General features: G+C 39.7%; 1 protein-coding gene across 1 annotated transcript in view; it reads left to right on the top strand.

Annotated features, from left to right (window-relative positions):
- The window catches only part of ANO3 (anoctamin 3), a 228,400-nt gene that overhangs the window by 105,790 nt on the left and 109,746 nt on the right, over positions 1 to 12,864 (top strand). Inside the window, exon 4 of the mRNA XM_042446466.1 lies at positions 3,950 to 4,086. Within this exon, the coding sequence (XP_042302400.1) occupies positions 3,950 to 4,086 (137 nt within the window). The remainder of the gene's footprint in view (positions 1 to 3,949; positions 4,087 to 12,864) is intronic.

Genomic DNA, 12,864 nt, shown 5'->3' with positions numbered 1-12,864 from the left:
CTTTCGTTTGAGTAGAATCAGACCTCAGAGAACTCAAATGTAACTGCATTGTAGCCTTTATATTTGGGCCTGAACAGACAGGCCAAAATAAAGCTGCTTTGGGTCACTTTGGAGGTATTCTGTTTAAATGATGCATACGTCCTAAGAAGCCGGAAGCCATGCCAAAGTCGCTTTTCATTCCTAAGGACTGGAATGCAGCTTTGGCGCAGCTTCTGGCCATTTAAGATGCATGTATCATTTAAACAGCATACCTAGTCCAAAGTGACCCAAAGCAACTTATTTTGGTATTTGTCAAAGTGAAAGTCAGTGTGGTGTAGTGGTTTGAGTTTTGGATTAGGAGTCTTGGCAATTGCTGCTGCCGAGGAGGGGTACCCTTCATTGGCCTCCAAGAGGGAGACCAGAATTCTTTGCACTTGGCACAAGGTGCCAAACAGTATCACACAAAGTGGATGATGGAGGAGACTATTTAAGAGCCTGCCATCCCCTCAGATATCCTTCTTGCTTCAGCATGCTGCAACCTATCCATCCACCCCCAGTGCATTATGAACATTGCTGGTCACTTTGCCTTGTTTTACTGGGAAACTGGTAATGGGTGGGGTTGATAACTAGGCTCCCAAGTGGCAGGTAACACAGTGAGAAAAGAAGAGATTGGTGTACACCTTGGCACCCCCTTGTGGTGGAGGGTTGGGCTCTAAAATTGCCTCCACAAGGCATGGGACTGGGAAATGGGCAGATGTGAAGAAGTCTGCCAATGGGACTGACCTGAGGGTTTACTCTCTCTTATAAAGTCATGGGACTTAGCGAACAGCTCTGCAGGTTTTGCCTTCCAACGGAAACCTGTCAAGATGTCAACCAATTTCCTCTGGGTCTAGTGTTTCACCCAAAGGAAGGCTGAGTAGGTGTCATAGGTTGACTTCTAGGCCTCAGCTGGACCCACATCAGGTTGCTCCCTCCTGCATTGCTCATTCCCAGACCTTAAACATTTAAATGACCCTTGTTTTAACACAGTTATTTATGTGTTGTATCTGTTGTAATCTGCCTTGATTCCCATCAGGAAAAGACAGAAAAGAAATAAATTATTATTATTAGTAGTAGTATGAGCTCTTCATTTCATAGCTGGTCAACAACAGAAGACCACAGTTTGAATCACTGCGCAGCCATGGAAACCCACTGAGTGAACTGAGGCAAGTCACACTCTCTCAACCTTAGAGAAAGAAGGCAATGGCAAACCTCTTGCCATGAAAACACTATAATAAAGTTATCATAGGTTGGAGACAATCTGAAGGCACAGAACAACAAGCAAACAAACAATAAAATTGTCAAAATGCAGAATAAATCAAAATCTGAATGTTCAGCTCAACATGAACCTTAGATATATACTCAGGTGTAAGTCTTGGCTTATTCCTAAATAAGAGAGCATACAGCTTAAATTCTTGACTAAAAATCTTTTGCGTATCTCTGAGGAACTGTCATTCTTGTCACTACACTAGAATTACATGAAATGTGGATTACAAAATGTAATAATGGGACTGGGGGAGTAATGAATCTAGTTTTTTCCACTGTTATTATTGGACTAAGGGCTTGCTGTAAATGGTACTACTTTCTGATAACCATTTTAATGTTTTAGTAGTAAATTCTTCATAAAAGTAGTAGTTGAGGTTTCTAGTTTTTTTTAAACTACATCATAGTAAGTATTAGTAATCACAGCATTGCAATAAAAGGAAATAAAAATATTGATCATGCTTTTAGAAAGTGTTTGTAATTTTTTTTTAAAAAATGCTTGCCTTTGGTCAATGTCTGCCTCTTTTATAATCTATAAGCATCAACTGAGTTGATCACAAATTCGCTTGGCTGAAGAGGAAAAAACCCAAAAACCAACAACTAAGCACAATCTCCCTTTTTCTGAAAGTACTGGAGAAGGATATGGTTATGTTTCTGTCCAGAACACCTGAAAAACATTCATTTCTGACTATTGAATAGGATGAGCATTCTGTTTCTTAAGTAGATCGTTATCTTTTATGACAGTAATCTTGCAGAGACAGGAATGCAAAGCACAGAACTAGGAATGTGCGAGTCTGTCAGGTCTGTTTCTCTGCTGGTTGTCAGATTTCTACAACTTGTAAAAAAAAAAAAAAACCCTAAAGACACAGATCTTTGTTTTTCTGATTCCACAATTTTTGCTAATGTAAGAATACATTGTAAGAATGGGAATCTTTGTTTGTTTCATTCCTGCATGCAAGAAGAAATAATTTGAAAAGTTTTGCCCTTTGGGCAAGAGAGTTTTTGTACATTTCTTCATATGTTGTTGTTGTTGTGTGCCTTCCAGTCCTGTTACACTTATGGTGATCCTAAGGCAAACCTATCACAGGATTTTCTTGGCAAGTTTTTTCAGAGGGGGCTTACCATTGCCATCCTCTGATGCTGAGAAACTTTGACTGGCCCAGGGTCAACCAATGGGTTTTCAATAGCCGAGACCAGATTTGAACCCTGGTCTCCAGAGTCATAATCCAGTGCTCAAACCACTATGCCGTGCTCTCTCTCTCTCTCTGTGTGTGTGTGTGTGTGTGTGTGTGTGTGTGTATCACTTCCATATCTTCTTTGCAAAGTAAAAATAGGGTTTTCCACAAAAAATAGGCGTTTTGTGCAAAATACCCCATTTTCTGCTCAAAACAATTCAATAAATGAATTTTTCAGAAAAAAAGCGTGGGAATGAAAAACATCTTGGGGAGTTAATTTCTTGGCAAGGTGTCTTAGTGCATGAAGGTAACTTTTCACATCAAGGCCAATATGACTATTCTTTACATCCCTACTATAGTGTTATGTATGCTCCCTTCCCACTTGCAATATTGCTTGTATGTGACTGCAGATATGTATATATGTCTGAACATTTTATATATGGTTGGTCCTTGACATCTGCTGGAGTTTGGCTGAGGACCCCTCATGGATACCAAAATCTGTGGATGCTCAAATCCCACTAAATACAATGGCATAGTAAAATTGTGTCCCTTATATAAAATGGCAAAATCAAGGTTTGCTTTTTGGAGTGTGTGTATGTGTGTGTGTGTGTGTGTGTGTGTTCAAACTGTGGATAGCTGAATCCGTGGATAGGAAATCTGTGGATATTGAGGGCTGACTGTAAATGAAATCTGCTGTATGTATTTTTCAAATGAATGGTCCTCTTAAACTGAACATTCTTTGAATGTGAAAAATTCTGCTTATTGCTATGTTCTAGTTTGTTTTTTGGTTGGTAGCAGCAGTAACCTGTTTAAATCCAGATCAAATTGCAGTCTCAGCATAATTCTACCCATCTATAAATAAAACTGCCAAATGCTGGATTGGGTCATAAGACAGTTTTCTTATGCTTCAGTCGAGAAGATGCCATTTCAAGCTTAGCAATTCCATTAGGTAGCTGTGGTCAACAAACCCAGTTTGTAAACAAGATTCATGGCTTCCTCTTGTTTTAAAGGGAAATGACTCCTTTAAAGATAAAATTATGCTTATTTGTCAGTGATGGACGACTCATGGGGACCAGAAATAAAGACTTGAGGGCAATAATCAGCCTACACACTACTGGCTGACAATTCCTGATGTAAGAAAAAATAAGATTTAAATAATAATAATAATAATAATAATAATATCCTGCCACTCTACAATATGCAATTGGGGCGACTACTTTTCAGCCAATAGGTTTACTTCCATCTCCAAAACAACATAACTTTAGTACCATAGAACAGATGTATGCAAACTTGCTAGAATTTAAAAAGATAACAATGCTTCTGATGATAAATATTATATTTTGCTTTAAAATAGGTTACTGGAAGGCAATAGAAACATGTGCTAACAAAATTAAAGGCAAATAATTAAGGGTGCAGTTCTTGTATCTTTGCTAGAATGTCTCCATAGTAATATCAAATGAGTCCATCTGTTTTTCATATTTTTCCCTTCTCAGACATAGCAAGAGAGAAAGACACATATACAGATGATTCAGAACATGGGAATTATGATTCTCGTACAGATCAGTCCCTGCTTATTAAAAATACGCCTACAAAACAGAAGCCCGAACCTCGGACAAAGGCATCATTGAAGGTAATGGTTGTTATAGTGCATGTTGATGGGCCCTATTATGTTGGTTCTCTTTTAAAACATTATTAGATATATCCATTGTAGAACTGTAATGCACATTAAAGGATAGACTATAGCAATACTGTGCAGCATCTGTATTGGATTTGAGCATCTTCAGCCAGTCTATGAGTTTTAGTACTGGCCATATTTCTCTTCCCAGGGCCCTCTGGTGGCTACATATACAGCCCAATACCTGTTGAAAAAGCAGGTTTTTATGTCTTGTGCAAGGCCTCCTTGCAATCAAAAGGTGAATTTTAACCTTTTCTTTTTCCCCCAGAAACAAGATAGTTTAGAAGATAGGCAGAGGCCAAAAACAGTTTGGAAGTCATGTACATTCCCAAGGACTTACTTTGCCTATGGAAAAAAGCTGAAAGAGACGTCCTGTCATCAAAATATGAAGTGTGCGGCTAGGGCAGCCAACGCCTACCTAGTGAATACAAGGGCTGTACAGATGGGTGGCATCCAGCCACCCCTGTTCTGGCTGGGTTGGTGCCACAGCAACCGCATGCCATGGCACCAATCCAGCCTCTGGGGAGTGCAAAAAGGAGCCTCAAAAAGGGGCTCTTTTTGCACTCTTCAAAGGGCATCATATCTGTGGCAGCACAGCTTTGTGATGCCCTTTCGGTGTTGCATCATCTAGATGAAGCATGGAGGTCATGCCATGATGCTGTGCACTGTCTAGAAGAGTGCACAGCATCATGATGTGATGGGGTGGAGTCACACCGTCCAGCGTGCAGATGCTGTGCTTTGGCTCCACCTACATGTGCTGGTCTGTATAGCCCCTTAGATGTTAATAGTGAAGCATGCTTGGGAATTCCAGGCCAAAACATGTCTTTCTAGAAATATGTGGGAGGAGGGGGGCAGATCATGGTTTTTTGATCCATTTCAGTTTGGATTCTCTTGATAGCTTGGTGGCCTTGGTAGCTTTAGTGGTCGACATTCACCAGGGAACAAATGGTCCAACTCTCTTGATATCTGTATATATTTCGATTCTTTTTCAGCATAGTATCCGTCTGTTTGTCTCTTGTTTGGAGCCAAGAGGCACAGTGTAGCAATTGGTCCAGTCATGTCTGGACGGATAATCATAAAAGGTTATATGTAGAGATCTTGTAGCACCTTTGAGACCTACGGCCCGAACAGACAGGCCAAAATAAAGCTGCTTTGGGTCTCTTTGGAGGTATGCTGTTTAAATGACACACACTTCTTAAAAAGTCAAAAGCTGCACCAAAGCTGCATTCCAGTCTTTAAAACTGGAGCATGCCTTTGACACGGCTTCTGGTCTCATAGGACGCATGCAGCATTTAAACAGCATATCTCCAAAGTGACCCGAAGCAGCTTTATTTTGGCCTGTCTGTTCAAGCTCAAACTGAAGAAAAAAAAGTTGGCAGCATGAGCTTTTGTAGACTAAAGAGCCTGTACGGACTGGCACTTTGTGCCAGCCATTGGGCAGAGCTAGGGTGCAGCGTCTGCATGCTGGACACTCTATCCCCACCTCCAGGGTGCCATTTTTGCATGCGCTGCTCTACACAGCATGCACCATCATGGTGCCCCTCCAGTGCTGTGTCCAAATAGCACAGCACCAAAGGGGAGTCATAAAGCCATGCTGCCACAGCTATGGTACCCCTTGGAGGGCGCAAAAAGGAGCCACTTTCTCTGGCTCCTCTTTGCACTCTCCAATGGCCAGATTAGGGCAGTGGCATGGGGCTGCCACAGACCTGATCCAGCCAGGAAAGGGGCAGCTACAGACTTCCCCTTTGGAGCAGTCTGTAGAGCCCCTAAAGTCTACTTCCTCAGATGCATAAAAAGCTGTGATCAGGAAGATTGTGAAATGATGACAAATGCTCACTTTTAAGCCCATAAATAAATAAGGGACAAATTTAGTCCCCCTTGGGGGAAAAAAAAACAGGCTTGGCCAACACTCACTTACCCATGTATAGTGGATCTGATATAGATCAAGACACATATATTACATTTATGCGTAAGCCAAAAAAATCTTAAAAGCCAGATGCTATGCATTTAAAATGACTAGACTGACTTCGAGACAATCCAATTGCTAGTTCTAACTATTGTAGCTCTGATGAATCAATGACATTTACATCAGTGTTAACTTACCATTCCTTAGATTTGTGTTTACAGAGTTTAAGGAGAAAAAAAGATATTCTGTGGTGGATTTTTAAAATTATTTTTGTCTTTCTCTTTTGCCTTTTTATTTGAATTAAAAAATCTGTCTGTAGTTGTAAAGGCAGAAGACATTTGCAGTTAACACTCTGTAGGCAATACTGAATATTATATTCATGGTTTCAGAGGTGATAGCTGTGTTTGGTCATCATATGTGTTGTAGATGTCATACATAGTGGGACTATTGAACTGGTAGTCATCTTGAAGATTTTGTGCCCAAAGTGGTAAGGTCAAACTTCAGCTCTTAAGAACTCAGAAATCCTATTAATGACACAAGATATTATAAGTCTACCCGTATACAATATCATATGTGTTCTTTGTAAAGTATTGTACTCAAAATACATACTTTCAGTCTTCAGCAATTCTAAACAATTCTAAAATAAAGCATCCATGTATGCTTTATGCAAATACACAAATTATAATTTATGCATGGTGAGGACACATGTCATTCTTTTATGGCTTTACTGTTTGCTTGAGTGGAATAAACAATTAGATTTTTTGGCACAATTTAACCAATGAATAACTGCCCAACTTCAATATCTAAAACCTCTGTAGATGTAAAATATATTTGGGATAGCAAAATTGTATTGGATGCTGTTAGGCCTTTTATAAAAGAAGATATCTACTTCAACTAAATGTTGGCGATGTAATGCTTCCTTGTGGCATATGATGGTGGGGTGTATTAAATGATTACCCATTTTTGGTTGGATGTGTTTCAACTTATTAATTTTGTATTAGAAAAGGCTTTGGTTTTCCAGATGCCTACAGTTTTTAAAATTGCATTCCTGCCATGTGGAACTTAAATTAATGACAACTTTGCTAGATGCTGCAGACTTTTACTGTTACAAAAAGGATTCTATTCTATTCATTGTTCAGTGGTCAATAGAACCCATTCTTTAGCTATCCACAAATGCATATTTTATAGACATCAGTTTCAAGAATATATATTTTTGGAATATATTTCTCTGAAGATGCCAGCCACAGATGCTGGCGAAACGTCAGGAAGAAACACGTCTAGAACATGGCCACATAGCCTGAAAAACCCATTAAAAATATTTTTGGAAATATTGTCAATTTCTATTAATGAATACACCTTTGCTTATTTCTTATGTATTCATCCTTTCCCCCTTTATCTTTGTTCCTTTTATTATTATTTTTAACTGCAGTTTGAGTGTTGGACTACAAATCTGGGACACCAGGGAAGGTTACAGACCACCGCTTTGCGGCGCTCTGCGGCCGCCGCCGGTTAGTCCACGGGGGAGCCGGAGCCTCCACACGGCGCGGCTCCCGTGTGGACCAAAAAAGAAGCTCCAAAATGGAGCTTCTTTTAGAGTCGCGTTTGCGATGTAGCGAGGCGCCAGGGGCTCACTCGCTACGTCACAAACGACGCGACGCGTACGGACGCTCAGATGGGCCGGCGCCATCTTGTACGGACAGAGTCCGTATTAGGCCCAGGGGCGTCTAGAAGAGACGTCCCTTTTTTAAAATGGGACGTCCTCCGGACGTCCCAAATGCCGGTTTGTAACCGGCCCAGGACTCACATCCTGGCTCAGCCATGGAAACCCACAGGGTGATCTTGGGCAAGTAATATTTTCCCAGGCTAAGAGGAAGGCAATAGCAAACTTCTTCTGAATAAATCTTGCCAAGAAAGCCCTAAGATATGGTTACTCTAGTTGGAGTTGACTTAAAGGAACATAAAAATAATCATCTCTCTCCCTCGCTCTCTCAACTTGCTTTTTTTTTTTTTTTTTTTTTTTTTTTGCTCAGTGTGTGGACTTAATGAAGCATTAGGCATAAACACCTCTTCTTCATTTTGAAGGGTATAAAGTTAGATATTTGGATCCCATAGTGAAAAGAAACATGCTTATATCTTTCTCCTCATAGGCAAAAAAAAACAAAAAAAACAAAAAAAACCATTATGGAAGTGGAAAGTTTCAGAAAAATAATGGCTTACAAAAAAATAAATGAGTACCTACTCCCTCCTTCATGTGGACTTCCAGGCAGACAAGGCAGACAACAGGTTCCCACAGCTGCTATGAGCAATATAACAATAGCAAGTATATTTCTATACTGTTTATCAGTGCACTTAAGCACTCTCTGAAGATGCCAGCCACAGATGCTGGCGAAACTTCAGGAATAAACTCTTATAGAACATGGCCACATGCCTGAAAAACCCACCAAAAAATCTACTACAATGTGTAAGCTAATTGCCCCCAACAAGCTGGGTACTCATTTTAGCAACCTTGGAAGGATGCAAGCCTGAGTTGTGCTTGAGCCCTTGCAGTTTGTGATTGCATGGCTACAGTACAGGCCTTTAACCACTGCACCATCAGGAACATCAGGAAAGCCCTCAGGGAAAACATCAGTGTGACTTACTGTTGGGAATTGATAGGATTAAGGAATTAACTGACTAGGTATAAACTACATCAATTATATTGTATGATTAGTAATTATATATCAGTTATATGAGGTGCCAAAATAGACAAGGGAATTTATTTTATCTAGAAGAATGAAGAATAACTATAGTTAATGATAATTAATTATGGGGAATAAACTTTATATGTTTGCACTATCTGAAGTAAGATACAGTTATAGAAAGGAGAAACAGGGGACATGAAAGCTGAGGGAGTTTATGTGTTTTGTTGTTTGTTGATGTCAGAGGGTTCGTACAAGGATGTACGAACCCTCTGACATCAACAAACATGTCCGTAAATACATGTCCGTAAATGTATAAATGTTTGTAATTGTGTCTTTATATATACCATTTTAATAATAAAAATTATTTTTAAAAACTACAAATCCCAGGATTCCATAGAATGGGACTATAGCACTTAAACTGGTGTCAAAATACATTATTTGTACAGTGTAAATGCACCCCTAGTCTCTGTAAGTGCAGTCTTTGGAGCAGCATGAAACAAGCTCACTCCACCTTCCAAATAGCATCCCTTCAGATATTTAAAGATGTTTATCATGTCACTGCTCAGTCTTCTATTTTCACATTAAACATAGCCCACTCCCTAAGTTGTTTCTCATATGGGTTGATTTCTAGAACCTTGATTGCTGTGGTCATCCATCTCTGGACACATTCACTATACATAATGAGGAATCTTCTTGCTGTTTTTCAAATATAACTGTAATGTTTATGTTACATCTAAAGTTACAGGGGTATAGCCTTATCAAATGGTAGAGGAGGAATATTACATGGGTTGTGCTGCATTTCATGATGTTTTACAGGTGTTGAGATGAAAGGAAGTTGAGAGTTTTGTACCATAGCCAAACAGACTTTATAGCATTAAGGGTTTTGTTTTGCTTTATTTATTTATTTTTCATTAGTGTATGGTTCCCCCTCCCCCCAAATTTTTTTTAACTATTACACTATATACTTTTGAAAACATGGGGATAATTGAAACTACTTTATATACTGTAATATAAGTCAACCTCATGTAGAAGAGGGCAGGTTATGGGGTCAAAATTATCAATTTTTGATGTGACCCATGGATAAATTGAGGGTAAAATCTGGACAAATGTTACAAAGGATCCAATGAATGAAGCAAATGAAAACAATGCCAAAGAACTTACAAAATTCCAGTAGGCATAATTGTTTGTGCTTACATTAAAGGCTGGCTGGATGAGTGAGTAAACAGGACAGATTATACTCCTTCCACCATAAAATGGTTCCTTTAAAAAAAAAGAGAGAGTTAAAATCCAGTATTTACATTGACCTATGTATGGATCAGTTGACTCAATATTTTTGGTCAGTTTGACTAAAAATTCTAGACTTATATATGAGTATATACAGATAATTACAAGCTGTGCCATGTGTCATTTGACTCAAAGATGGTTAATGAGATCTGGGAACTTTCTTGACACACCTTTCCGAGATTTCACATCAGTAGTAAACCTTTGCCCAGAGGCTGTAACTTCCACTGACTAGAATCTTTCAAAGCTGCTATTTCATAAGCTCTAAATATACCTGCATGCCAATGTAAGCTATTTATTTGCTGCCCTCAATGGTGGTGGCCAATTTTCTTAGAAGACACATATCTGGGATTCATCATTTATTGCTGAGTTATTTACAACTTGTTTCCCTGGGATGAAATAATGAAGTTCTTAACCCCTCTCATATTTATTCCAGCAAGAATCTTTTATTTAGTGCTGGAAGCATAGAACACAAAGCTTTTCTAAACCTGTGTCAAAAAATTGTTCAGTTTTAAGTTCCAACCATATGTTTTGACTAAGTAAACTCATTTGACAGAAGGGTTGTCCACATTGTCCCATGTTCCTCCTGGCCTCATGGCATTTAGTTCAGACAACACAGGCCAAACCCCAGGGGACAGATCAGGCCCAATCCTAGAAGACCAGACACAGATCCAGTGGATCCAGCCAGATCCCAGGGTAAACAGCCATTACTCCAAATCAGTTTGACCCCTGGTTTACCATGGAGTTTCCTGGAAACTCACTGACAAACCCCTGCTGTTTTAATGCCTTGCTTGCCATTACTGGTACTGAAAAGCTCCCAGTTGCTGCTTCTGATGTTGAACAGTGGCACCTAGCCACATGGGTGTACCCAGATGCACTGTTTGTGCATCAGACGCACTGACAGGTGGCTTCTCAGTTTGAGGAATAGCACAGCAAGGTAAGGTGTGTGAACTAATAGTGGGTCCCAGGTTAGTGCAGGGACAGGTGTGTAAACACCTACCCATCCCTGCACCTACCTTGGGACCGACCAGGGTGAGGACCAGGGCCAGAATGTCATGATTTGCTCAGGCCCAGAAATAACTTTATGGGAATTAAATACAGTTGTTAGTTGGGAAACAAAACTAAGCTAGAACTAACTCATTGGCCCAAACATTCTGCATTAAAATTGACTGGATGGTTGCTTGCTTAGACTAAGAAATTTTTAAAGAAGGAAGATTAAAAATGTTGTTTCTCACTTTCTATTTCCACAGGGGGGGGGACGCCTTCATTTCTGCTCTTTTTACTAATAAACTCGATATGGTGTAATGATCTGAATGCAGGACCAGGATTAGAATTCCCACTCAGCCATGGAAACTCACTGGGCAAGTCACACTTTCTTTGCCTCAGAGCATGGCAAAGGTAAACTCCATCTGAACAAATCTTGTCTAGAAAATTCCATGAAAGGCTTGCCTTAGGGTTGCCATAAGTCAGGAATGACTGGAAGGCACACAACAAAATATTCCTCCCATGGTGACCTTCAGTCTAAAAATCCCCACAGTGTATTCTCTGCCACATTGTCCTCTAATTGCCACTCCATCCATGCGTTCTTATTCCCTCTAACCAAGCAAACTATTATTATTTCTCAAAGAGATTGATATCAACAGAAGGTGGATATAGCCAGTTACAAAAATCTAGTTATGTGTAGCTAAATCCTGCTGCAACTGAGAAAGTATAAATAGATTGCATTATGCATATAACATAATGAAGGATAACCTCATTACAGTATGTGTGTTACATAATGAAGGATGACTTCATTCCTTCTGCAATGTAATAGCACAATTTAGTTACTTTTATACTTATAAGACTGTGGCATATATCAAACACTAGGGGTAAAGGTATTCCACATTGACAAGATTGTCAAGTTGTTGTTTTTTTCATTCCAATATACAATTCCAATATACAATACATTGTACATATAATATCCCCATCCCCCTAAAAAAGAATTAAACATGTTACAATTAAAATTTATCAGTTAAAATGAACTATTAATAATAAAATAATTCATAAGATGAGTGATACACAGTACGTAATGGGAAGGGAATTCGTTTTTTTGGCTGAGTGGTTCTCTTCAGGAAAGGCCTGGTTATATAGTGGTTCTATTCCGGAAACTCTTAAAGCAGTAAAAGACAGATGAGAAATAAAAGGTGACAGAAATAGAGTAATGGCTATCAGCGCGGCTTACAATTACAGTGCTACCTCGGGTTACGAAATTAATTCGTTCCGCCGCCCAGTTCGTAACCCGATGCATTTCGCAACCCGAAAAAGGCTTTCCGTTAGCGCTGGAAAGCCGCGCGTTTGAATTTCGTGCCGAAAAAAATTTCGTAACCCGAAAAAACCTTCGTATCCCGGAACAGTTTTTTCCAATCTAACTTTTTCGTATCCCGGAAATTTCGTAACGCGATCAATTCGTATCCCGGGGTACCACTGTATTATTTTTAATTAGACAGTTGCCTGCCTTCAGGCTTACAATCTAAAACACATGATACAAAAAAGAAGGGAATGGTGGGAGGAAAGGGGATGAGGTCCAGTGGTTATTCTCTCACTCTGAGGCCTGGACCAAGGCAGATGGACTGGAGGGAGGGCTCTTCTTCTTCAGGTTAACCCTGGTGGAGCTGGGCCTGCCTGTTCACTCCCTCACAAGCCAAAGGATGACAGTTATCACGGAGGGAGAGCTCTCTTTCTTCAGGCTAGCCCTGAATGCCAGATGTCCAAGCTGGGTTCAAGAAAGATAGAAGCACTAGGAATCATAACACAAATGTATGTTGGCTAATGGAGCACACCAAAGAACATTTTAAAAGAACATCTGCCTGTGTTTTATATATTATG

This window comes from Sceloporus undulatus, chromosome 1 (assembly GCF_019175285.1).
Source record: "Sceloporus undulatus isolate JIND9_A2432 ecotype Alabama chromosome 1, SceUnd_v1.1, whole genome shotgun sequence".
Classification (NCBI taxonomy): Eukaryota; Metazoa; Chordata; class Lepidosauria; order Squamata; family Phrynosomatidae; genus Sceloporus; species Sceloporus undulatus.
The sequence above is the reverse complement of the archived record's forward strand: the minus strand, read 5'-3'. Positions and strand labels throughout refer to the sequence as shown.